The 27,935-nt window shown below is 46.2% G+C and overlaps 1 protein-coding gene and 1 long non-coding RNA gene across 5 annotated transcripts; one reads left to right on the top strand and one right to left on the bottom strand.

Annotated features, from left to right (window-relative positions):
- Positions 1 to 101: 101 nt before the first annotated feature.
- On the bottom strand, positions 102 to 26,231 carry LOC125977605 (protein FAM107B). 4 transcript variants are annotated; one of them, XM_049734373.2, is made up of 5 exons: positions 26,022 to 26,231; positions 5,002 to 5,059; positions 2,556 to 2,754; positions 2,315 to 2,483; positions 102 to 1,540 (listed from the first exon to the last, which is right to left on the bottom strand). In XM_049734373.2, the coding sequence occupies exons 1-5, from the start codon at positions 26,043 to 26,045 to the stop codon at positions 1,424 to 1,426; spliced, it is 567 nt and encodes a 188-aa protein (XP_049590330.1). In that variant the 5' UTR covers positions 26,046 to 26,231; the 3' UTR covers positions 102 to 1,423. The 4 variants fall into 4 exon arrangements, with proteins under 4 accessions (XP_049590330.1, XP_049590327.1, XP_049590328.1 ...); XM_049734370.2 differs by lacking the exons at positions 5,002 to 5,059; positions 26,022 to 26,231 and adding exons at positions 3,414 to 3,456; positions 4,496 to 4,762; XM_049734371.2 differs by lacking the exon at positions 26,022 to 26,231 and having other exon boundaries at positions 5,002 to 7,147.
- LOC137840749 (uncharacterized) lies at positions 2,751 to 7,012 on the top strand. The gene is made up of 2 exons (XR_011087738.1): positions 2,751 to 2,900; positions 4,199 to 7,012. It is a non-coding gene; the product is annotated as an uncharacterized lncRNA (long non-coding RNA).
- Positions 26,232 to 27,935: the final 1,704 nt, after the last annotated feature.

Raw genomic sequence — 27,935 nt, 5'->3', positions numbered from 1 at the left:
ACAACGCCACGTGTGCGCCCTGACGTCAGCCTCGTCGTTATTCCACAGCTCTAGTATATAACTATATTATAGCATTAACAAAGTACAAGGAAAGACGTGGGTTTGGTAAACGTCTCTTTATTTAACAAAACAAGAGTTCAACGAGCCAACAAGTACTGAACTGTAACGATAAAAACATATACAAGTTGCTATACGAAATAAAATATATCAAATAACTATAACAAACAGTTCACCACCACACGGCCCCAAGCACCGGCGTGGACTTCCAGGTGTGTGGCGACGAGGACTTCCATCCCCGGAGGTGGCACTTCTAGCCACGGAGGTGGAAGAGAGCTCCATAGAATAGGACCGGGCGTGCGTAAAAGTCATGTCCGAGCCCCATCCACCGCCCCCGGACAGCCACCCGGCCGAGCACTGGCCCACGACTTCCATCCACGGAGGTGAAAGAGAGCTCCATAGAGTAGGACCAGGCGTGCGTAAAAGCCATGTCTGAGCCCCATCCACCGTCCCTGGACAGCCACCTGGCCGAGTGCCGGCCCCCGACTTCAATCCACGGAGGTGAAAGAAAGCTCTGTAGAGTAGGACCGGGCGTGCGTAAAAGCCATAATAATTTTTTAAACCTTCTGTGTCACTCCAAATCATTAACTCCTTCAAACTCTTCGTCCTCCGTGTAACTTACAAACAAAGCCGCTAATGATGCCGGTAGTACGTGGGGCCCTTCGTCATCTTCGTCATCCCGTGATCGAATCTTTGTCGTTTTCTTTTTTTTTGAATTTTGAAAATTTGTGAAAAAATTCACATATAAGTCGCTCCTCAGTATAAGTCGCCCCCCCCCACCCAAACTATGAAAAAAACCACGACTTATAGTCCGGAAATTACGCTACGTAAAAACTCAAACTGTGCGTGCTGTGTCCTAGAAATGCAGCCAATGTTTTGTATGGAAGTGAGGCTTGAAAACAGTGCCATCTGTCCTTGACTCTTCAGACATGCTTGTGACCTGTTGATGTGTATTTAAAATGACAGCAGGCGAAAGCAGGCAGGATACTATCAATACTTGAAATAAGATCTATTTCTTGTACTGGATTGAGTCCATTTAAATTCAGAGATTACCAACCCGGCTGAGATGCCGATTTCCGTCTTCAAATCTGGTTGTCCGTCATTTTCAAACAAACCAAACTATTCACACTGGAGCAACAGTTAGGAAACTCGACAGGTGCCAACGGGTCAGTCCATCAGACTACATTTGCCCTGATGTCGGCGGCGCACGAGGTCGGCCGGCTGAGCATCCAACTGCCCAGTTACTGCCGGCAATTTCCGAAGCCGAGGGATGTCTTTGTGGAACGTCACAACCCCCTGCCGCCCTCCTTCACTTGCCACTACGTGTCCTTCAGCAGCATCAGGAGCGACAAGAGGGGACCTGACGCTAGACTTGCTTCTCCTCTTTGCCAGCACACGACGTCCTCCTCAGGTTCTCTTTGACTTTGACGAATTCGGGAGCCGTCAGCTTGTCCCGCTCGCCCTGTTGCTGCTCCAGCTCCATCTGCAACGACGCAAAAACGTCAACGTTAAGCCAGTACAGACCTCAACCTCAACATTGGACCCTCCCCCAGACCTCTGTGGTTTTAACCCCACTTGAGCTTGACATTTTTAGCCCTCTTTTGCTGCAAAACATTTGTTGAATAACATTGTTTCTTGTCATCCTCACTATCCAAGCATGATTCTTCAACCATCTGCGGCTGGCAGGGTCACCGATGGCAAACGGACGGGTCCAAGGTGAGAGCGGACACTGTATAGCAAGAAAGGGGTGCCGCTAGCCTTGACCTGGTATGTTGTGACTCGGAGGAGGAGGAGGAGGGGGGGTGGGGGTCTCAATTGCACTGACACCCCTCCCGCTGAGGAAGCAGAGGCTGGAGACCCTGAGGTTGGCTCTCCTATCTCTGGGGTTGAAGTCACCAAGGTGGTCAAAAAGTGAGAAATTGTCGTCGCCTCTCATCTTGATTTGCTCCTTTGGAGCTCTTTTGCAAATAGAGAATAGTACAAGAAACTGCTATCTGGTGGAAAAGAACCTTCGGAAGTGTTCAGATTGGCATGAAAAGCCAGTTCAAGGGATTCAAGCCTTTCAGCACCGAGACAAGCACACTTCGGAGCCCCGCCGCTATTAGCACGGTTGACAACATAGAGGAGCAGTAAGGACGGAGCGTGACATGCGCGCCGCAATTTCGCTTCAGTAAACAATCCGCGAGGAGCAAATTGCATTGGACGCTGCGGAGACCGCCCAGCAAATGTGTGAGTGTTTTCTTTTTTTCCGCGCTACCTCTTCCAGCGCTTGGTGCCTCTTCCTGAGCTCGGCTTCCAGGGGCGAAATCTTCCTGTGGGCTTCCTCTTCCAGTTTCCGTTCCCTCAGCAGTCGATCGCGCCGCCGACACTCAAGGACTCGCTCAAGTTCTGGCTTGTTGCTCTCGACGCGCACGCCCCCGCTGCTTCTAAGCACACAATCGCAGTGGTACGACCAAAACCAAACACAAAACAGATGGACGGACAGATTTTTGGGTTACCGTTTACAGCAGGTCATCAGTTCTCTGTGGAGCTCCTGGTGACTCCGGGAACACTTGACGGGATTAAGGAGTTTCCTGGGCTTGATGAGGTCGTCGTGGTCACGGAGGTCCGTGGAGTAGTTGGGCGGCGGCGCGTAGCTGCAGGAAGCGGCGGGTGCCGTCCTTCCCTGGTGAGCTGGCATCTCGTCGTACGCCGAAGCTGCACAGCCAACAACAATGTCAGCCCCATGGTCTGCACTGGCAGCCTTCTACTGCACACCTGCCGCACGCACGCATGCCAGTAAATGTAGTCCTGGTGGAGAGCTCATCCTCGATGTCCTCATTTCACTGAGATGTCTACTGAAGGTGAGGTCTCGCCGGTAGCCATGGCCTTCAGCTTGGCCCACTCGTCATTTGGTCCGCTACTCGCCAACAACTTCTGCTCTGCTCAATTTGCCTCATCACGGTGCAACAACATGCGGGTTTGCTACCCCGAGTCGAGTTTGCAATGCATGCGTTTAAGGGAGAGGGGAGGCTCCATTGTTTGCTTTTAGCTCCCGCGAGCAGCAGCTGAGTCTTGAGGGGACAAAGAAGGAGATTGGTCTTGTGAGCCTGTTAGAATAGGCCTCCTCGGCCTAGGTATTTAGCTAGGTAGCTTTAGCTACTCCGTTATCTTGCAGTGAGCCTTCTCTTGCTTCCACTGATAGTCCTCTTTGGCGCTAGGGAGCTATGCTGTTAACTTGCTGTGAGCCTTCTCTTGCTTCCAATGACCCTCAAGATCACGCATGATCGATCACAGGCTAGGCAGTCGCCCCGTTTCAGGCGGGCGGCCAAGAGTAGTACAAAAATAGAAATCCTCGAGGTAGAGGTGGGACCTACCGCAATCTCGCAGAGAAGGCTCCACAGCTGTGTCTCCATCTTTCTGGAATACATTCAATAGTTCCACTGAGAAGGCAGCCTCCTGGTCAGTATGAGTAGCATAGTGAGCATTCAAGAGAAAAAAATGGGACAAAATATAACAAGCCGTCTTCCCTCGTCTTTGCTCCACGTGGATCCTGTTTCCTCACACGTGCATGTGCTCGACCTTTTTATGAAAGCAGACACCGTCCGCCACCGAGAGATGTGAAACATGACTAGACGTTTTCATTTTTTTCTCTTCTGCACACCAACGTACAGTCTCCTCGACTGCGCACATTTCTGACATCAATCAAATGACTGTGATTGAGCGACATCACAACATAACATTTTATTTCTAAAAGTTTTTATTTTCTCTAAAGCGATGAATACATCCCTGCCCTGTTGTTACTTTCCATTGCAAGACATATGCTCATATCCAACATGCATCGATCCATTTCAAGGTGCTGTAATCAACACAGTCTTGTGCAAATAATAAATTAATATTTCTTTGGACTTTTATTGCGGGAAGGTAAACGCGAATGAATATTTCACTCGAGTGACTTTTGTTGCTTGGACCTCTTTTCTCTCCCGGATGAATGAAGCAGCAAAGCTCAGAATGAGAAGTTGAATGCTTCACGGAGCTTCAGCCGTCAAATCATCTCGAAGAGACTAGTTTGCTCTTCGCATGCGTAAGCGGCAAACACCAGCAAGAGTAAAAGGCACACTAGCAGTCATCTCTTTTCGCTCCTTCTTTTGTTTCAAAGCAGCCTTACCCGCTGGCTGGGGCCTGCCGCTGTGAGGAAAGCCACGAGAAAGGTGTGCGGGCGTCATCTCGCGGTGGATGCTGCTCTCAAAATTGCCCCACTCCCCAATCGCGGGCAAAAAAGGTGAAGGGGAAAGTTGAGTGTCAAGGCACCAGAGTGGTAGGAATTGTTATTTTCCAAAGATGCCCACCGGACTTATTAAACTGTTTAGTGATTATTGTTCCTCCGGTGATTATTTTTTTCATTAATGTCCACTTGTGCGATTCCAACAGTTGTCGCTAGATTTGTTTTGCGTCTTACCAGAACAAAGCACTGCCACCCTGTAGGAAATCTCATCATCCGGGCATTCGTCAGTCTTGCCGTGCGTCCGTCCGTCCGTACTTGCCAATGCCGATGGGCCCTTTTCCTTTTCCATCCCCGGTGAGGTGGCAGACGAGTGTCAAGTGTTGGTCGAGTCACATGACTGTGGAAGCCCTTCCTCTTCTCTTTCTCTCTTTCCTTCCGCTCCGTGTTCCCAGGTTGCCTTGGTAACAGCGTTCTTGTGCTGTCAGGTGGACCTGGCTGCATCCTGGAGTCAGTTGACTGTCACTTGAGGTTGCCAGAGGCGAAAGCTATGATAGCTTGTCAAAGTTTACCCATGTGGTATTAGGGAGGACCGTCTCCTAACTCTACTTCATGCACAGACTGTCGTGCTCAGACGAGGGTGGTGTTTGTGTGCGTGTGTGTGCATGTGTTTATTCGTGCCTGCGTGCGTGCGTGCGCGTTTGGGGGGGGGGGGGGGGCGGCTACTGTCGACGTTGGCTGACCTGCGCTCGTCCTGCTGCCGTCTGCGTCTCCTGGCCGCCGAGCGATGTCGTACGCCCTCTGCAGGACAAGGAAGGAAATTGCTGCCCAATTGCGCAAGTTTGAATATACTATTTCACAGATGTAACATCTAACCATAAGATCGTAGCATAGCCTATAGTTATGAATTTAAGTAGGAATGAAATCCGAATTTGATTTAGATGCAATCCAACATGAGAAAAAATAACTTGGAAGCATCTCAAAATGAAACATAAAAACATTAGTCACAAAGGTAAGGTATGTTTTGTTAGGCTGTGAGTGCACCTCTCTTTGATTTTAATTTAATTATTTTAAATGGACTTACGTTATTAAACAGAGTAAATATTAATTTAAACTAAAATATTTCAGTGGTTACTTCAAATAATTTAAAACCCAAACAAAAAAAAAACGTAGTTCTAAGCATTAAGTTTGCTCTGGTATGAGTGCTTGTCTGCGGTGTGTGAGGTTGGAGATATATGGCCGGAAAAGGGTTTTTAAAAAAAAATCACACACACACACACACACACACACACACACACACACACACACACACACACACACACACACACACACACACGCACACGCACACGCACACACACGCACACGCACACACACACACACACACACACACACACACACACACACACACACACACACACACACACACACATACATGTGGGAGGCGGCTCGGTGCGCAGTGGGTAGCACGTCCGCCTCACAATTGGGAGGGTGCGGGTTCGATTCCACCTCCGGCCCTCCCTGTGTGGAGTTTGCATGTTCTCCCCGGGCCCGCGTGGGTTTTCTCCGGGCACTCCGGTTTCCTCCCACATCCCGAAAACATGCTTGGTAGGCCGATTGAGCACTCCAAATTGTCCCGAGGTGCGAGTGCAAATGGTTGTTTGTCTCTGTGTGCCCTGCGATTGGCTGGCAACCGGTTCAGGGTGTCCCCCGCCTACTGCCCGTTGATGGCTGGGATAGGCTCCAGCACGCCCGCGACCCCCGTGGGGACTAAGCGGTTCAGAAAATGGATGGATGGATGGATTTTAAGCATATAATTATACCTACACACCAAATCAATAAAGAAGATATAACTAGACATTTTTGATAAGTGGTAATGAGAAAGGTTTTTATAACTTTATGATCTGATATATATATTTCTGAGCACTTTGAAATAACAAATGTTTTTTGATATATTGCCTGAATAGCTTAATGACCCTTAAGGAACTGTTTAATGCATGCCTGTTGATTTTCTAAATCACGGACACTGCCAAAGTCGTCTAAAAATGTTCAGTACTTGATTGTATCTTATGTGTTGACTAATGCTAGACGCCAGTTTTCGATTACTACTGAACGTTCTGGACAGAGGGAAATATTTTGCCTAACAAAGAAAAGATATGGTTGAAAGCATGATTAAACTAAGAATATTATGACGTAAGCAAGTACATGGAGATCAAAAGAACAAACTTTGCATAGTCAGGGAACAGTAATAGATTAATGATGTCACAGCCAAAAGCTCACATAATTTCGTACAAAATGACAAAATTGAAAGAATGATGAAAGAATTAGGTGAGACAGTGTATGTGCAAGAATGGAGGAGAATGTTTACAGGAAGGTCACTTGGAGATAAAACCAGCAGGTGCCAGAGGGAAACAGCCCAGCCAAAGATGATCGTCAAGGCTGAAAGACGGAAAGGAAAACAACAGCCCCCACACATCGAATCGCCCCTAATCAGCACCCAACCCCACGGAACCAGCTCTCACCGAACCAGCACCCACTCCCATGGAATCAGACTCTCCTGCGAACTTGCCCCGCCCCAAAGACTCATCTCCCATCAAACTCGGCCCACACTGGCATGTGCAACTGAATATAAGCTGACCAAAAAACGTTGAATGTTGCCTTTTCTGAATGGAGACTTTCCGCTCTTGAAAGGCCCAGCGCTGTATTGTACTTTCCTGAAGACAGAGCTTTTTGAACAAGAATTGTGATTGAACTCAACCAACCCGTGTAAGTCTAATTTCTGCTTCAGTGTCTTAGCATTTTCCTAAATCTGAAGAAATCAAACGAGCACGCAGTGAGTAAATTGGATAACAGGTGATTGGCAATGGCTTTTGCCGTGAGGCGCAGATAACGCGTTCCCTAAATTGTGGACAAAATCCAACAAATGGTGACCATCCGACGTGATTTCTTCAGAGGGAAGAGTGCATGCTCCAGGAAAGGATTCTTCCTTCTCCGCTCTTGCTCAACAATATTGCAGTCTGATCAGCACAAAAGGTAAGGGGGAACCTTGTTCTCTCTCCCAGTTCAGCAATGTTGTGGCGCAAAAGCGGAATACAAAATTAATAATTTCACCTCTGTGTTCAGGAAGGGTTGTTGTATAGATATTTAGGCTTGTGTAGAACTTGGTAAAAAGTGATTTGTGGAAAAAGAAAGAAACAGAAAGATGGTGAGGACTTCGTCTGATCAACGAAGGGCGCTCACACCGTAGGGAACTTGTGGGATGCCAATGGCTAGCATATGGGCACCAGAGTGGCCTCAATAGTAGACACTTAGGGACTTTGAACGGTTGCCTAAGGTCAGGGTCGATTGGATTGGCCAGGCCACCGATACGAGTCAGGGACTCGTGAAAAAGAAAAAGGAAAAAAAGAAAAAAACAGGTGGAGGCATCGCTGATATAGCAGGACGGATGCCGGAGTGGCCTCAATAGTGCGACCTTAGAGACTTATATTGTTGTCTAGGGCGAAGGGTAACTGGGTTAACCAGGTCGCTACATAATTGTTGAAGTGTGTCTATGTTGATATTGTGTGGAAAGCAGGCTTGACTGTCAGATGGGACAGCGACGCAGCTGGGGAAGTGAGTGATTAGTTGTGGTTCATGAAGAACAATAAGTTGATTTGTATAAATTTTTTTATTTTTTTTATTTTTTATTTTGCATGTGAGTTGAGTCAGAAAAATGGTTTAACAAGAATTTGATAAAGAATGTATATATATAATTAGCATGAAGGTTGTATCCCATTGTGCGGTGGGGTTAAACTAACCATTTTTGTTTTCAAAAGGGTGCGGCTGTAAAGTTTGGACTAAACGGTCAGGTGGGCACAAATGCATATTTTGGACAGAGGCGGGGGGTTGCATTGTTCGACCTGGTGGTGGCGAGGCTCTCCGCACGTCCGCACGTCCGCACGTCTACTGCCCCCCCCCCCCCCCCCCCCCCCCCGCTTGTCATCAGCTGGGAAGATTGTCAGGTCTATGTTGTGGACCCGTGTGTTATCTATGTTTGTCTTTGTGTATCAGTTCGTTATGAATGATGGAATTGGGCTAAAATGGTGCATGAAAACGGTGTGCTAGAAAATGGTTTATCAGATTAGCATTGTTAAATGTAAAAATTAGAAATTATAGAATAATCTGAGGGTTGTGGGCAGACACTGGTCCAACGAGGAGAGTGCCCAGCCCTCATAAAAAATGTGAGAGTAAGAGAGAACATGCATTGTAGAATTGGATAAAATTAAATTGTGATTGCAGATGTTACATTTAGGAGGAATTATTGATCGATTAGGACATTAGACTATACAAGGTGGTTACGTGTAAGAATAAGTCAAAGATTTGAATCACTTAGAGTTAAAAACAACAAATAAAAACAACATTGCAAGGGGGCATTTTTTATTAAAAGAACACCAAGTAAAGTATTAAGTAGTGGGCATTCGTGATTGGGATTAAATTAAGGATAAAATTAGGTCAATGATTAGAATTCAATGGTGCTCTACACAAAAAGGCTAAAATTTTAATGAGGACATATTTGGAGTACTGTGTGGGTCCACATATGTCATGGTCCTAGTTTATTTGGTTTTGATTGTGGGTTGGGTTTATTTTGTTTATTGTTAAGGTGTTCCTTGTTATTCTCTTATCCCCTACATTGTAAATGTCTTCTTTATGCAGATAGGTTAACAGGCTAGGAAATTAGTGAGGAGATAATTGATCAATTGATGGGGGTTAATAATTGTCTAAATCCTAGTCACATGTTTTGAGGGACCACAGCAACAACATTATATTTAATTTGCAGGCCATTATTTCGTATGTGATGACAGTGTCTAGATAAGTAGACTGTTTTATCAAAAATGTGAGAGTGAAGGAGGAGGTTTGATTTGTAATCTGGCATTTGGGTGCCACTTTTAAGAGTCTGTGCAGGAGCATAACTGAGCAAACTCGGCCCACAATGTGCAACTGAATATAAGCTGACCAAAGAACCTTGAACGTTGCCTTTTCTGAATGGAGACTTTCCGCTCTTGAAAGGCCCAGTGCTGTATTGTACCTTCCTGAAAACAGAGCTTTCTTGACAAGAATTGTGATTGAACTCAACCAACCTGTGTAAATCTAATTTCTGCTTCAGTGTCTTAGCATTTTCCTATATCTGAAGAAATCAAACGAGCACGCAGTGAGTAAATTGGATAACAGGTGATTGGCAATGGCTTTTGCCGTGAGGCGCAGATAACGCGCTCCCTAAATTGTGGACAAAATCCAACAGTGTTTAAAAAAAAAAAAAAAAAAAAAAATACAGGTAGGCCTGTCGGGAGGCAACCACAGTGAACCGCACATGCGCAATAGACAGTGACTACAACCCCTCACCGCAACATGTTTAACGGCCGCGCACACACAAACCGCCAAAGTTTATAAGCTTATCAACGCACGCACTCGCTTTTTTCTTTTAAACAAAAAAAAAGTTTATGACCATCAAAAATGCGTGGGGTTGCTGGACCAAGTAAGAAGCCAAAAACGTATCACTTTCATACGGAATGGGAGTTGGACTTTTTTCTCACAATGTCATTTTCTAAGTGCGTTACAAAAATACACATACTATATTATTTATTTATTTATTTATTTATTTATTTATTTATTTATTTATTTATTTATTTATTTATTTATTTCATTGTAGTGGGTAGATCTTTGTGACTTGGTCATTTTAAAAGTAGCTCGTAAGCTGAAAAGGTTTGAGCACCTCTGACAGAGTTTTCATGTAACCCGCTTTCTGGAATACCCGGCTGGACTACCTGGACAGTCTTGTGAACTGGTCGCTAGATAATCGCAGAGCGTCGCACCCCGCATGCCTTATGGGTTCTGTTGTGGGTTGCTGGGAGCCGCTTCATCAGGCGAACACAAAGCCACAACAAGAGCCCCACTGTCTTGCTGAGTTCCCTCGAACAACGCTGTAACCCCGCTTCCCATACAGAGACATATGGAAAATCAACCTTTTTTGGTTTTATATTCATTTTTTGGTGTATTTGGAGTCCCCAAAAGGGTAGAAAATTGTAATTTGTCCCTGCAGGTGCTGCAGAGATACTTTTATGATCCGTTTTGGGGCTACTTATTACTGCGTTCAGTTTTCCACATCCATTGGGGCGGGATAAACCAAGGAACAAGGATGTTGCCAAACGGTTTCGCAAATCCGTCCTCTTTATTAGTCAGAGAGACTTCCATCCATCCATCCATTTTCTGTACCGCTTTATCCCCACGGGGGTCGCAGGCGTGCTGGAGCCTATCCCAGCAGTCATTGGGCAGTAGACGGGGATCACCCTGAACTGGTTGCCAGCAATTCGCAAGGCATACAGAGACGAACAACCATCTGCATTCACACTCAGACCTAGGGGCAATTTGGGGTGCTCAATCGGCCTACCAAGCATGTTTTTGGGATGTGGGAGGAGAAAACCCACGCGGGCACGGGGAGAGCAAACTCTACACAGGGAGGGCCGGAGGTGGAATCGAACCCGCACCCTTCTAACTGAAGCGGACGTGCTAACCAGTGCGCCACTGAGCCGCCCCTCGGAGAGACTTTTGTAGTCCAAACAACTCAAGGATGCCAAAGTGGAGAGATCAAAATGTTCTGTTGTTTGTTGAATCAATCCACACAAATCATTGCATCGTCCCCCAACATCAGAACCTCAAAGAACTGCCTGGTCAAATTGTATTTTTCAAGCAGTGTTCCCACGTCTGTGGGCAAAGTCCTGCTTGTTCAAGGACAGGTGTTTCAGAAATATTTTTCAGTATAGAGGATTTGACGAAAGACTTTGTTTCATTGATGGTTTCAATCAATCAATGGTAATGATGGCTACAGTAAAGCGGTAAGCTTGAGATGACAGAAAAATAATAAACTGTATTTCACTTTAATAATATTGCGTGTCCATCCACTCGTTTTCATAGCATTAGCGTCAATCTTTCTGCTGATCTTTTTGCTGTGCGCTCTCTGTTTTCACTTTTTGTGGGTGTATTTTGAGTACAGTAATTTTCAGACTATGAGTCGCGTTATTTTTCATAGTTTGGGTGGGGGGGGGGGGTGACTTATAATAAGGAGCGGCTTATATGTGTTTTTTTTCAAACATTCCCCCCCCCCCCCCCCCCAAAAAAAAAGTGAAACCGTGATAAACGAACCGCAATGTAGCAAGGGATTACTGTAATTTGAATTTCAAGTGACGTCAGCAGCGCGACGCGTCGTGGCATGGCGGTTGTTTACAAAAAGGACAAAGATTGATCACGGGATGACGAAGATAATGAAGGGCCCCACATACTACCGGCATCATCAGCCGCTTTGTTTCTAAGTGACACGGAGGACGAAGAGTTTGAAGGATTTAAGGATTTGGAGTGACACAGAAGGTTTGAAAAACTATTATGGCTTTTACGCACGCCCGGTCCTACTATACGGAGCTCTCTTTCACCTCCGTGGATAGAAGTCGGGGGCCGGCGCTCGGCCGGGTAGCTGTCCGGGGACGGTGGATGGGGCTCGGTCATGGCTTTTACGCGCGCCCGGTCCTATTCTATGGATCTCTCTTCCACCTCCATGGCTGGAAATCCACGCCGCCACACGCCTGGAAGTTTGTTTTGTTAAATAAAGAGCCGTTTACCAAACCCGCGTCTTTCCTTGTACTTTGTTAACGCTACAATATAGTTATATAGTAGATCTGTGGAATAACGACGAGGCTGACGTCAGGGCGCACACGCGGCGTTGACAAAGGATGAGGAATTTGATCGATGGATTTAATGATTTAGAGTGCACAGATGGTTTGATAATATTATTGCTTATATAATAGTTATTTGATATCTAATTTATATGTCGTTATATGGGCCTGTGGAATATTTTGAAGTGCAAGCGCCGTCAGCGGCACGCACCCATTGTTGACAAAGGACGATCGATGGATTTAATGAATTGGAGTGAAACAGATGGTTTTATAAACGTGTTATTTATGTAATAGTTCTCAGCTCTTCGTTTGTGTTTATGTCACGTTAGCATACCTATCGTTTAGCCTGTTGCTCGTTCATGTCTGTTCTTGGTGTTGGATTTTGTCGAATAAATTCCCCCCCAAAATGTGACTTATGCTCCGGAGCGACTTATATATGGTTTTTTTTTCACGTTATTGTGCATTTTATGGCTAATGCGACCTATATTCCGGAGCGACTTTTAGTCCAAAAACTACGGTAATTGTATCAGATGAATGGCATCGAAGGTGCTGTTTTATTCTTAGGGAACACAATAATGTTAGCGTCTCATTAATCCTAGCACTCATATTAGCTTACTTTGTAGCTTGACTGCTGTGCTTCTTTACAAGATGTGTTCACAAATATTGTGAGGGGATTTATTTTGTGTATGTTATGTATGTATGGACAAGTCTTCTGCCGTTGGCATCTTTTAATCAAACAAAAAGTTTGCGGAGCAAGTACACACTACAAATAGGTCGACCGGAAAGGGAGGTGCACATCTTGCGGCCTCAATGGAGTGGTGTGTGAAGTATCTCATTTGCATTAAAGAGACCGCACCAAAACGGCTTGCTCTGAGCCGCACCTCAGAACAAGTCGAAAAGAGGGACCTGTGATGCTATCAAAATGAGGAATTCAAACAAAAGCATCGCTGTTCCACTTTATATATAGACCACAACTGAGTCAGTAAAACATAAAACAGTAGAATTTATTACTGTGATACGTAAGCTTTAAGACGAGGTGCGCTTCCCAAGTGGGGACTCGCCCAAAGCAAGCCTACGCTTCCAGAGACCCGCCAACCACGTCCATTTTGGTGCATCAGGGCTGCACGGCCAAAAAACCGTTGGAGACTCTGACGCTCAACTCTGAGCATTTAGAAATCACATTGTTCGATTTTGCCCTTTGAGAGCACACTGAGGGCAAAGTGCCACTGGTGTGCGTTCGGCACCCCGACCAACCGGGAACACGGCGCATCCAGAAATGATACCAACGGCAGCGGAGCGCACTCCGACTCTCCGGACACGGGCATCAGAGTGCACCAGAGGGCGCCCATGTGAGCTCATACACCTGCGAGGAACACCCTCATGTCACAAATGGATGTTATGAAAAATAAAACCCCAACACGACAACCTGGCCACAGCCCCAAAACATCACCGGTCGCTACAAGAGCCAAAAGAGCAAAGGCAGCGGGTGCAAATCTGCTGAAATCCCGCATGCAACCTTTGACCTCTGTCCATATCTGCCACCAGAGTTCATCTCACTAACCATTCGCGGACTGACCAAACTACTAGTACTTCTTCCCGCCATCATTTTCAAATCGAGTTTTCAAGAGGCGACAAAAGGTTGAAGCAAAAAATGGCTCAAGTGTGGCGATGCTGAAAGTGACACAAGGCTCTCGCCATTTCAAGCAGCAGAACTTACGTGAGCGGTAGCTGACTAAAATACCTTTCTGTCCCGTGTGCGCTTGTATTTTTAGATGGAGGATTTTCTGCAAAAGACTTAGAGAGGCTTTAATCTGGTTGGTTTGTCACTCGGGATGCCTCTTTCACTCGCTCTTGGTGCGCTTACGTAACGATGCCTTGATTGCGTGTCGCCGTCCCGAGTTGATCGACCAGCGCTACTTTGTTTTCTTTGCCTGGTTGTCATTTTAAAACAACGGCATTATCGACATCCTACCAAAATAGCATTAGCAGCGTTTGCTGACCAAAGAGCATGCTAAAACAGGTATTAGCAATCTAGCGCGGAACGCCGCCAATGAGCCGATGACAAGGAGGACACGTACGCGTGCCAGTTACTTCGAAAACCGGTCTGACAGCTACTTTCTGTCCTGTCCCTACGTCATAACTGTCAATCAAGTACGTGGGAATGTGATATGGGTGGACGCGCGTGTGTGCCGTCGTCTTCTCTCCCGGCGGACAACGAAGGCAGTGCAGGGCACCCGCTTGCCCACTGCACCCATCGGCGGGCTAAAACTACATCAAGCGTTTGACCTCACGGGACGACTGGACAGCGTGCTCTCTCACCGTGACAACCGACGCACCACAAAAGTGGAACAAAGTCTCGCTGCTAACAAAACATTGTGCTAAAGAAATTAATACGTGCAAAAACACATCGAGACTATCATTGAGATGAACATCAGGCCAAAGTTGAAGACAAGACAAACATTGATACAAACGGTGATTTGCACGTATTGTGCGCGAGCGCCCTCGAGTGCTAGGCATATGAATCAAATTGAGCAGAAGCTGAGCGTGGCTTCAAACTTAGAAAAAAAAGTCACTACAATACATTTCTTGAATACTGTTTGGGAGTACAATATTAGACCGAATTTAAGATGACCCTGATTGTAAGACGACCCCCTCTTTTTCAAGACTCAAGTTTGAAAAAAATATTTTTTGAACACCAAATTTAATTTTTATACAGAAAATAATTACCGTAATTTTTGGACTAAAAGTCGCTCCGCAATATGGGTCGAATGAGCCATAAAATGCACAAAAACGTGAAAAAAAACCATATATAAGTCACTCCGGAGTACAAGTCGCATTTTGGGGGAAATTTATTCGACAAAATCCAACACCAAGAACGGACATGAACGAGCAACAACAGGCTAAACGATAGGTATGCTAACGTGACATAAAAACAAACGAAGAGCCGAGAACGGGCCTGACGTAACATTCAGAGTTATTCAAATAACTATTACATAAATAACACGCTTATAAAACCATCTGTGTCACTCCAATTCATTAAATCCATCGATCGTCCTTTACGGAAACGATGCCGCGGATGCGCATCGCCGCTGACGTCTAAATATTCTAAATATTCCACAGACCCATATAACGATATATAAAGTATATATCAAATAACTATCATATAAACAACAATATTATCAAACCATCTGTGTCACTCCAAATCATTAAATCCATCGATCAAATTCCTTGTCCTTTGGCAACAACGCCGCGCGTGAGCCCTGACGTCACAGATCTAGTATATAACTATATTATAGCGTTAACAAGGTACAAGGAAAGACGTGGGTTTGGTAAACGTCTCTTTATTTAACAAAACAAGAGTTCAACGAGCCAACAAGTACTGAGCTGTAACGATAAAAACATATACAAGTTGCTATACGAAATAAAATATATCAAATAACTATAACATAAATAGTTCACAATCACACGGCCCAAAGCGCCGGTGTCGACTTCCATCCCCGGAGGTGGCACTTCCAGCCACGGAGGTGGAAGACAGCTCCATAGAATAGGACCGGGCATGCGTAAAAGCCATGTCCGAGCCCCATCCACCGTCCCCGGACAGCCACCCGGCCGAGTGCCAGCCCCTGACTTCCATTCACGGAGGTGAAAGAGAGCTCCGTAGAGTAGGACCAGGCGTGCTTAAAAGCTATGTCCGAGCCCCATCCACCGTCCCTGGACAGCCACCCGGCCGAGCGCCGGCCCCCGACTTCAATCCACAGAGGTGAAAAAGAGCTCCGTAGAATAGGACCGGGCGTGCGTAAAAGCCATAATAGTTTTTCAAACCTTCTGTGTCACTTCAAATCATTAAAACCTTCAAACTCTTCGTCCTCCGTGTCACTTACAACCAAAGCCGCTAATGATGCCGGTAGTACGTGGGGCCCTTCGTCATCTTCGTCATCCCGTGATCAAATCTTTGTCCTTTATGTAAACAACCACCGAGCCGCGCCACTGACGTAACTTGAAATTCAAATTACAGTAATCCCTTGCTACATCGCGGTTCGTTTATCGCAGTTTAACTTTTTTGTTCTTTTTTTGGGGGGAATTTTGAAAAAATGTTTGAAAAAATTCACATGTAAGTCGCTCCTCAGTATAAGTCGCCCCCCCCCCAACTATGAAAAAACACGACTTATAGTTCGAAAATTACGGCACAGTACATCTGAAACAAATAATTATAACACTATATTCAAGAGAAAAAACAGGTTATTTTGTGTCAAGTGGCATGGTGGCACAAGATGGTGTAAAATTAGGTATTGAATTTGGCCCAGGCACATTGGCTATCCCAAAACATGTAGTAGTTCCGAAATTTCACCAGGAGATGGTGTTAAAGCTTGACATAGGGGTGACCTGATGGAAATTAACAAATCTAATAAATTAAATTGTTAGCAATTGGGAGGACACGACCTGTTCAAACACGTAGCAACGCACAATTTTAGAATATGAGTTTGTGATGCGATAATTTTAAGATGTAAGATGAGCAATATCAATATTTCTGTTTAAGTTGGAGGAACCCATTATTGTGGTAAGTACTATTATGTGTTGAGATTGATCTTTGACAAGTCATATGTGATTAATGTTGCAATGTTTTGTCCAATCTGTATTTAACATTGGTGATCCATCCATACCTGAATGTATTGAGTTGAGAGGAGACATCAAGGGCTATTAGTGTTAGAATAATTGTTTTTGCAAAAGCGCTGGTCGGCCTGAACCGGAGGTCTCATATCTTCGCTCAAGCCAACATATCTGTCTAGCTTTAAGGAGTTCTTATACTCCCTTCCTTTTCTTATCTGTGAGAGGCCCTCACTAGTTATGAACAGAACACCTTTGTTCTTTATTTAGTTCAAGAGAAGTTCTCTCTCTTTTATACTTTGTAGCTTCTATTCATAAATTGTTGTTGACCGGGACAGTTTTTAAGTTATCCCATATTTACTCAATGTTTGGTTAAGTAGACTTCATGCAAGTTATCTCACATCTACTTAACGTTTGTTGGAGTGTATGCACGAGAGGTATCTGATTATTTACTCATCATTATTATTATGTGAAACGTAGCAAGAAAGTCTAGAGCAGTGGTTCTTAACCTGGGTTCGGTGAATCGGCGTCAGGGGTTCGGCAGCGCTGGTATGTCATTGCCCCGGCCCTGACCCGCCCCTGACCCGCCCCGCTCCATGTCCACGGATGGCCGAACACACCGGTAGCACACCCCCCCCTCTGTCCGCGGATGGCCGAACACACCGGTAGCAGCAACCCCCCCCCCCCCCCCCGCCCGCGGATGGCCGAACACACCGGGTGCAACCCCACCCCACCCCGTCAGCGGATGGCCGAACACATCGGTACCCCCACCCCTCCAAAGAGGGGTTCGGTGAATGCACATATGAACCTGATGGGGTTCAGTACCTCCAAAAAGGTTAAGAACCACTGGTCTAAAGCATTGTTTTACAGGGACACGGCATCCAGGTTTGGAGATCGCAGCCGAGAACGAGGCTGCCAACCACCTAAGAACAGATTCTGCATTCCTGGGGTCACGAATCGGCCAAGGCCATGCGGCCTTGCACCACACAACATTGTTAGCTAGTTAATCAGCGTTGCTACAGCCACAATATCCCCTCCCTTTAGTGTAGCAACGCCTCTTGTAACCAGGGCAACTCAAAATAAAAAGAGGAGATAGCGGAAGAGGAGCTCAGAACTGGTGGAGGACTGTAAATGGGCCTTCTACGTAATTCTCCTCGTGAGCAAAAGGAATACTGGTTGTCTTCTCCTCTTTGTTTCCAGCGTGTGGATTAATGTCTGATGCCGTTTAGACCTGGCAATTAGTGAAAGAATGAGCAAAACAGGAAACAGCTGCATCCGATGGCAGACTACAGTCATGCGCAGTGGTTGCTGCTTTAAGCAAGGTTGCCAAGACAACCAGTGGTTTCCGGCTGGCCTGGACAGGGATCAGCTAAGGAACATTCTCGAAGCTTCCAGAAACTTCCAGAAAGGCCACCTCACGTGCCGGTGAGGTAGTTCCGATGAGGTAATGCCAGAAACCTATAAATATGTTGCCCGAACACAGAGCGGGGCGCTTCTTCCTAGTCAGGACGATGGCCGTGACGCTGCCCGGAATAAAAGAACGAAGATGGATTTTTCATTCTTTTTGAGATTGAACCGAAATCTACTAAAATGAATTTCCAGAGTCTTTGAATTGGACTTTGTCAAATTTTAGGCTTTGAGGAAGGCAGAGGAGACAGCCGCTCCGGGCAGAAAGGGGAAGCCGCCAATTTTACTTTTTTGGCTATGCTCCTCACGGCCAGACCTTTCCTCTTTTTTAAACAGAATTCGGATTTTGGAACAAAGGAGAGCCGATCACTCGACTTGTTCAACCAAAAAGGATTTTAGACCTTTAGTCTCCTCTTTTGTTCTGAGTGGGTGAGTGTTGTTGTTTTTTTTTTTTTACTTGTAATTCTTTTTCTTGCTTATTCATTAAATCTCTTCTTAATCCTTAATTCGGTTATCGATTATTTCGTATTAACTATGTTGAGCATGGTTTTATATGCAGTAATTAGAACTTTAAAATGTCTTTATTTCCCTATCATAGTCATTCTTTAAATCCGTTCAATTCTTTTTAAAGTGAAGACAGCTTTAATCCTTAACATCAAAAATTGTCAGATCTGGTTCGAAATAGTTATCTTGAGCTCAGCTAGGGCGAGGGCGCTCTAGTAAATTAACGAATCCTTGAGGTCTTAACAAAGACATCTAAAAATATCCGTAACATAACAAAAGCATCAAACAACCGAAGGGAGCCATCATTATGCCGCGGTCATTCTGACGACTTGCCTCGAATTGAGTTACTCGGCAAGCGCGTCGGTTGACTTGAGAGGGATTGGCGTCATAAAGAAATTAGATTGATTCTGATAGAATTAATTTAACTCGGGTGGTCAAAGATGGACGAGTCCCTTCACCCCGGCTTATCGAACCCTTTAATGGAAAGCCGGTGACACTTTGATAAAAAGTGTGCGTTTGACATTTGCCTCAGTCAAATCATGCAAAAACCATCTATCACATCTTAATATCTGAACATTTAAAAATGTAAATTAAAGTGCAATCACATTTGTAAATGAATGGCTTCTGTTTTTTGAAATGTAAATAAACCAACTGTTTCTCCATTTTCTGTTATCTCTTCTCTTATTTTCTTCTCTTTTCTTTCTTACCGCTATTTTAAATTTTTCTTCTTCGTGCTACTGCTATTTTTATTTTTATTCTTCGTGACAGGGGTTCGCTTTGGCCTGGGGAATTAAGTTCAGCATTCGCATTAGAGATATCTGGTGCCATTTAGCGTTGTGAATGGGTATAATGTCTAGACCCCGAATGACGTTTGACGTTCAATACAGGTTATTTCTATGAAGGTTTGTTTTTAAAATAAATATACTTTTTGTTGTCTTTGTGCAGGGCCGGACTGGGAGATTTTTTCAGGCCAGGAGTCAGTTATGTAACCAGGCCACCCTGGCCTTGACCACACGTGCATGTTCACACCCACACTTAAATGCATGGGCACAAGCAAAACGCATTTGTGCGCAAGCACATGTACACAACCATTGGGGTTTTGTTGTGGGTGGTACCGGAAAAACAAATCAAAATCTCTAGAATGAGGGCGAGCAAAATAATCAAAAGGTCTCTCTGAGTCTAACTGTCTGTCTGTGTCCTGAGTAGGCCTTTCCCTTGCACTGTCTTGCTGTCTCCCTGGACTTGTCTTGCCAGTATACTCTGCATCTGCTGGGACTGTCAGAACAACCAGCTTAATAATTATAATATCAACAAGAACACATTTAATCAATATCAAAAGAATGATATGGTTAAATACCGTATTTATTCTAATTATTAACCCTTGCAAGTGTTTCGAGTTACCGTATTTATTCTAATTATCGCCCAGGACGATAATTAGAGAAGGTTTATGTCCAACGGGGGGGGTGGGCAATTAATAGAGAACACTTTTTGTCCGATCGCCAAGGGGCACTGAAATGGGCAATAATATGTATATTTTCTATATGTAGTATGCAATACTTGCATCTCACTGGTGTTCTTAACACTAGAACAGCGGCTGTTTTGATTGATTGAACTTTATTCATCCCACAGCGGGTAAATTCACTTGTCACAGCAGCGCATATGAGTGCAAGAATAATACGAGTGCAAGAATAAAACAAGTGCCAACATTTCAAAAAAGGGTAAATAACAGACAAGGACAAACACAAGTGCCACTAGTAGAGACAAAACACATTAATTTTATCAGGTGCCACGCATGTTGTAAAGTCTGACAGCAGAGGGAATGAAGGCCCTGCGGAACCGTTCCTTCCTACACCGAGGGTGCAAAAGTCTGCCGCTAAAGAAGGTGCTCAGGGACCGCACAATCTCATAGAGGGTGTCAGAGGTGTTGTCCATGATGGATTTAAGCTTAATCAACGTCCTCCTCTCACCCACAACCTCAATGGAGTCCAGGGGACAGCCCAGGACAGAGCTCGCTCTTCTGACCATCTTATTCAGTCTCCTCCTGTCCCGGTCAGTATTGCCCCCATCCCAGCAGACCACAGCGTAGAGGATGGCTGAGGCCACCACAGAGTCATAGAAGGTCCGGAGGAGAGCCCTGCACACACCAAAGGACCTCAGCAGGTGGAGGTGACTCTGGCCCTTTTTGTACAGGGCGTGGGTGTGATCAGTCTAGTCCAGTCCAGTTTGCTGTTAAGGCGAACACCCAGGAATTTGTAGTTCTCCACTACCTCAATGTCCGATCCCTGGATGTTCACCGGAGTGACGATGGGTGCTGTCCTCCCGAAGCTCACAACCAACTCCTTCGTCTTGCTGGTGTTCAGCTGAAGCTGGTTGAGCTCACACCAGCTGACAAAGTCCTTGATGACCGTCCTATATTCCAGATTGTTCCCCTCCGAGATATATCCAACAATGGCTGTGTTGTCGGAGAACTTCTGGATGTGGCAGTGAGCGGTGTCGTGGGTAAAGTCTGAAGTGAAAAGGGTGAAAAGGAAAGGAGAGCGCACCGTACCCTGGGGGACACCTGTGCTGCAGTGCACCACATCAGACTCACAGCGACGTAACCTCACATACTGCGACTGGTCGATGAGGAAGTCCGTTGTCCATGCAGCCAGGCGCTGGTCCACACCCGCCTTCTCCATTTTCACCCTAGGCAGTGACAGCTGGATGGTGTTAAAAGCGCTGGAGAAATCGAAGAACATGATCCTCTCAGTGCTCCTGTTGTCCTCCAGGTGAAGCAGTGTTCTGTGCACTAAATAAATCACTGCATCGTCCACCCCAACACCAGGCCGGTAAGCAAACTGCAGGCGGTCCAGCTGCGCTCCCACTAGTGAATGCAGGTGACCCAAGATGATCCTCTCCATAGTCTTCATCAGGTGGGAAGTCAAGGCAATAAACCTGAAGTGGTTAGGCTCCTTGGGGTGCGGCACCTTCGGTACGGGGACCACGCAGGAGGTCTTCCACAGTCCTGGGACCTTGTTCAGGCTCAGGCTCAGCTTGAACAGGTACACGCCACTCAGCTGGTCTGCACAGTCACTGAGCAGTCTCAGCCAGATGCCGTCTGGGCCCGGAGCCTTCCCTGCCTTGACCTTTCCGAGGTGACTCCTCACCTGAAGATCTGTAAAGGAGAGGGTAATGTCGGAAGACCGGAGTGATGGAGTGGAGACAGCAGAGTAACTCCGGGGGGGGGGGGGGGGGGGGGGGGTGAGAGGGGGTTGGTGAGCTGCCGGGGGGGGTGGAGTGTCGAAGGTGGCAGAATGAGGTGCGGAGCGAGGTGAAGGGGTGGGGTGGAGGCGGAACCAAATTTGTTGAAGAACAGATTGAGTTCATCCGCCCAGTCCTTGTCCCCATCAGCTGGTTTCCGATCAACCCCTTTACCATGGCCTGAGATGGACTGTAGACCCCTCCAGACGTTTCTGGCGTTGTTAAGCCCCATTTGCTTCTCCAGCCTCCTCCCGTAGTTCTCCTTCCCCTGCCTGATCTTCAGCCGTAGTTCCTTCTGGATTCTACGCAGCTTCATCACATCCCCCGAACCAAAGGCTCTCTTCTTCCCATTAAGCAGAGCCTTTATTTATTATTCATTGGGGAAACACTGGACCAACTTGGAGGGCACAGTCGTTACCACACAGAAATTTATGTAATCCGTAACGCAGTGGGTCACGCTGTCAATGTCACTTCCATGGGGGCCACAGAGAGCTTTCCAGTCTGTACTCTCAAAGCAGTCTCTGAGCCTGGCAGTGGATTCCTCAGACCACAACATCACAGACCTCCTCTCAGGTGGACGCCGTTTAACCACTGCGACCAGATGGACAAGGTTGTGATCCGAGCGACCAAGTGGGGGGAAGAGGTGTATGTATCCTTGACTTTAGCATACAACAGGTCCAAAGTTCTATCGTTTCTGGTGGGGCAGTCAACATATTACGTAAAGGTGAGGAGGGAAGAGACCAGGGAAGCATGATTGAAGTCTCCGGAGATGAGGAGGAGAGATTAGGGGTGCTGGGTTTGAAGCCTAGAAACGATAGCGTGGATTCGGTTCGTAGCGGTAGCAGCGACAGCCGAGGGAGAGATGTACACAGTTATAGCAATAACATGTGAAAACTCCCTCGGGAGGTAGCACATCGCATGCGAACCACCAACAGTTCCAAGTTACTGGAGCAGAGTCGCTCCTTAACGCTGACGTGTCCGGGATGGCACCATCTATTGTTCACAAACACAGCGAGTACCCCACCTCTCCTCTTACCGCTCTCCGTAGCACTCCTTGTCAGTCCGCACCACTTGAAAACCGTCCAGGGAGAGGTGTGAGTCGGGCGAGAGATGTCTCCGTGAAGCACATGAGACTGCATTCGCGATATTCCCTCTGCGTCCTGGCTAGCGCCGTTAGTGCTTCCATTTTGCTTTGAAGAGATCTCACGTTTCCCATGATGACCGACGGCAAGCACGGTCTTCCGCTGCCTGCACTTTACTCCGGCTCGGCATCCTCTTCTCCGCGGCCGTATCTCCTTGGGAATCTCCGGCCGCAACCCGCAGGGAAGGGGTGTGTAGCGCCAGGCTAACAGCTGATCGCGGGTGTAGACAACAGAGCCAAGTATGGATAGCTCACCCGACACCGCACCAAAGAGTTCCAAAATCAGTAGGGAACAAACTATGACTGTTACAACGTGAACATCCATATTTGCGCACTAGCCTAATTCAATAATGTGAGAAGGTGAAAAACAACAAACTCACTATAACACAATAAAAAACACTAAAAGAAGGGAAGAAAGGTCAGAGCTGCTGTAACAGGCTGCCACTCGAGCGGCGCCATCCAAAAAAAAAAAAAAAAAAAAAAAAAGCAAATTTACGGATCGATATGGAAGGGAAACATAAGTAAGCAGTACCAATGTGTTAGATCGGTCAGTTCCGATCATTTTAGTAGTTTACATTTTAATAGTTTGAGAAACGCGATTGTTTACAGAGGGCTCATTAGTTATTGGCTAGTGCAGGGCTCGGCAACCCAAAATGTTCAAAGAGCCATATTGACCCCCCCCAAAAAAACATACCTGTCTGGAGCCGCAAAAATCTAAAAGCTTTTTATAAGGCAACATAGACTGTCAATACATGAGCTGTATGCCTACTATTAAAATAATTAAGTAGGCTAAAAATACAAAGCAACAAAGCGACGCAAAACGTCGCCCCTGGATAGCCAGCGGACTTTGTTGTGCAGCAGGAGATCGGCATATTCGCTGTCGACTTCATCTAGCAATTCACGGAACTGGCGGTGGTTTAATGCTTTTGCAATTATTTTGTTCACAATATGGATGACAAGGTTCATTACCTCCATACACTCCGGTGGGAATGTTTACACACACAGCGCCTCTTGGTGCAATATGCAATGGACAAACTTTTGCGACCCTCTCATACTTGGTGCGCCGTCTGTAGTGACTGAAATCATGTGGCCAGTGTGTATCTCTGTCATTGAAACACTGCAGCACAGCCTTGCAGATGTCCTCCCCCCGTGTTTGGCCTTTTAGTGGTATCAATTTCTTCTTGCAGCCCATTCGAGTTCACGTACCTGGATAGCAGAGCTGTCTATTCGATATCGGTCACGTCACACGACTCATCACAGGCAATTGAGAAAGCTGGAGCTGAATTGATGTCCTTGATTTGCTGATCGGTGATATTGCTTGCCATTCAAATGACCATTTCCTTCGCTGTTTTTGAGGAGAGAGGCATGTCTTTAATTTTCTGAATGATCTCGGTTTTGTTTTTGAAGTCCGAAATTACATAGGCGCATATTTTGACGAATGAATCCTTCATGTACTTGCCATCAGTGAATGGTTTTCCGCGCTTTATTATCTCCCGGGCTGCAAAAAAACTTGCAGCAGTCGTAGAGTTTGGAGATGCAATCCACTTCTTGAAACTGTTTTTTTTTCCTCAAATTGCAACCTTCCTCTCAGTTCCAACTGGGTGATCGGCAGCAAATTTAACATGCTTTAGCTGAAAATGTCGCTCCAAATTGCTCTCCTTGTTATATTTAACAACTTCTCATTGCAAATCAAACATTCAGGCAATCCTTCAGCATTGGCAATAAAAGCAAATAGTTGAGTCCATTCTTTCTTAAACCCTCTGTTCTCATCAGCAATCTTTCTCTTTTTGCCTTTTGAATCCATGGCCCGTCACTCACACACCTGTTTGTTTACAACTTGCCTGTGCTGTGTCGCTTGCTATGACGCAATTTTGCGCCATTCTGAAATTCTGTATTTTTAATATATTTACAACTACATACATTTTCTACAGCATAATAATGTTTGTGTCATGAGTACCATCTAAAAATCATATTTAAAAAACAAAAAAAAAACAAAAAAAACCCCATCTTTTTCCTTTTTCACGCACTTTTGCAAGAGCTCCAGGGAGCCGCTAGGGATGTGCTAAAGAGCCGCATGCAGCTCTGGAGCCGCGGGTTGCTGACCCCTGGGTTAGTGGATGCATACCGCAACCCTAGTCAACCTCAGTTTGTTGCAGTGTAGTTTCTACTTTATGCGCCTTTTAATCCGGTGCGCCCTATATATGAAATAATTTCTAAAATAAAAAATTCAATGATGGTGCGCCTTATAATCCAGTGCGCCATTTGGTGCGAAAAATACGGTAAATCAGCAGATGGACAGCCTTATTACATGGCAGCGGCACATATGCACACTATACATGCAAACTGGCAGGCATACACGCGCGGGCACACAGTTTTCAATGGCACCGTGTGTGTGTGTGTGTGGGGGGGGGGCTGAACAAATCCGTAACTTTTGTGCATTTTGCCGCGTCTTCCTCCAGCGCCTTTCTTTTTTTGTCCCTCTCCGCACCGCTTTTCCTCTTCTTTTTACCACGTTCGAAGTCCATTATCCTCACTTGCACCACTCGCTAGCGACAGCAGACGGTACCTGACATAGTAACACACCCCTTCCTCCACATGCGCTCTGTGTGGTTGATACGGACTGTGGGGGCGGGTGTTAACTGATATAAACCAATTGTCTTTCACTCCTCACATGCTCCTGGCCTGAGTGGCCTGACCTATCTCTCTGATAGGCGCGCTGCCGCACCAGCAAACTAAAATTCGAAAAAAAAAAACTAAAAAAAACCCAGAGAGACGCAGGCCAGCAGGCCAATTTTAGGCCGGCGCTTCGGGAATACTCCTGGTTTTCCCGATGGTCAGTCCGGGCGTGTCTTTGTGCAATCCAGTCCAATGCAACCACTATTTGAAGTGCGTTGATGTTGAAACTGCACAGAACGTTCTGACAATGTCCAATCCAACTTTTAGGGAATCGAACTTGAAATGAAAAAGTTTGACAACCGCTGACAACATAATAGACAAGCGTTTTAAAGGAAAACAAAACCTTGGTGAAGCTGACCCGAGCATCAGCATTGCGTTGTACAGAAAGGTCGTCAACATGCTCGGTTGGGTGAGCCTTGTTCTTGCTGTTCTTGTTTGCTGAATGCAAGCGCCGAGCTCGAGCTCAGCTCAGAGAAGGGAAGAAGCGACCAACCTTTTTGCTGTGAGACGCTCCCATGCTGTCGGCGGCGGCAGGCTCCCTTCTCCTCTCTGGCTCGCCCACTTTGTGGCAGTGAGACGTTATCCTCCCGGTCTTCCTCCTCCCTGGCACGGGTTAGTTTGCCAACGGTGAGAAAGAGGAAGCTGAGTGTAATGAAGGGGAGGCCACCTGTCCCCATTCTGACTTTCTGCTCCTGCCTGCTAAGAGATTAAAGTTAAGTGGTTTAAGTAATCTGATTACCTACAATACTGACCATGTAAGTCTGACAAATGAGATACGGATGCCGAATAGTGCAATAGGGGGATTAATGCGATATTTATCGTGCACCTGAAGCAAGCTCACTGTACGTAGTCGTAGCTACTTAAAAGAGAAGCGAGAAGCTGAAATTCGCAGTCTATGGCCAATTTTAAATAAAGCAAGGCCACTAATTGATGAATCAATTATAAACATAATGACCAACTAATTAGTGTGAAGGCAAAGGCCTTCACACTATTGTTATTCCTGTTCTTTATTATTGTGTGAAGGCGAAGGCCTTCACACTATTGTTATTCGACAATTTTATTCCCCCTACTTTTTTGACGCTTAACTAGTTCCACATACTTCAACTGATTCACTCCGTTCCACTTTTAACTACCGTATTTGCCGGTGTATTGGTCGACCTTTTTCGATCCAAAATCGACCGAAAAAAATCGACCTCGACTTATACACCGAGTCATAAAATTTAACTTCGTATTCTTCGCTTCAAATGTGATGGTAACCAAGGCCGTTTCTCATGCATCTCATTGTGCGTTGAACCGGGCGGCGTGCGCGAGTGCGCGGCCCGCTGGAAGTCGAATGAGGCTCAGCGATCTCCTCCGCGGTGCTTATAAACAGCCGATCCGCTCGGCGGGGGCTATTTTCGGCCACTCGGCGCGTGCGCACGGCCTCCCGGATGTGCCGGGCGGCGTGCGCGAGTGCGCGGCCCGCTGGAAGTCGAATGAGGCTCAGCGATCTCCTCCGCGGTGCTTATAAACAGCTGATCCGCTCGGCGGGGGCTATTTTCGGCCACTTGGCGCGTGCGCACGGCCTCCCGGATGTGCCGGGCGGGTGTGCGAGCTTGCCGGCCGCTGGAAGTCGAATGAGGCTCCGCGATCTCCTCTGCCGTGCTTATAAACAGCCGATCCGCTCGGCGGGGGCTATTTTCGGCCACTTGGCGCGTGCGCACGGCCTCCCGGATGTGCCAGGCGGGTGCGCGAGCTCGCCGGCCGCTGGAAGTCGAATGAGGCTCCGCGATCTCCTCCGCGGTGCTTATAAAGTGCCGATCCGCTCGGCTTGGAGCTATTTCCGGCCCCCCGTTGGTGCCGGGCGGCGTGCGCGAGCTCGCCGGCCGCTGGAAGTCGAATGAGGCTCCGCGATCTCCTCCGCGGTGCTTATAAACAGCCGCACGGCCTCCCGGAATTTGAACACATTTCATCAATAAATTTCGCATATTGAATTTTGAAGTTTAATATAATGCAACAATTGAGCTCGACTTATACAAAGGATATATCATAAAATCGTAAATTTCCGTCGAATTTTAGGGGGTCGACTTATACACCGAGTCGACCTGTACACCGGCAAATACGGTAATTCCAAATATTCATTACACCGTTGCTTACATACTTTTCATTTAAAAATAAATTCCCTTTTCACAAAATTGACAAAGTTCCGGAAAATTTTTCCCCATTCATTTTTAATGGCAGATTCAACATTTCACATTTACGTCGTTCCAGTTTGAAATTCACATGAGTTACCACATTCAAATCACATTGGATATATTCCCAACATTGCCTAATTAAAAAAATTCACGTTTTCACGTTTAAAATTTGCGCAAAACTTCGCAAAATTTCACCAAATTTTGTTTTTCAAAGTCAAAGTCAAAGTCAGCTT

Source organism: Syngnathus scovelli, chromosome 11, assembly GCF_024217435.2.
Source record: "Syngnathus scovelli strain Florida chromosome 11, RoL_Ssco_1.2, whole genome shotgun sequence".
Lineage (NCBI taxonomy): Eukaryota > Metazoa > Chordata > Actinopteri > Syngnathiformes > Syngnathidae > Syngnathus > Syngnathus scovelli.
This window is presented reverse-complemented; position numbering and strand designations above follow the sequence as displayed.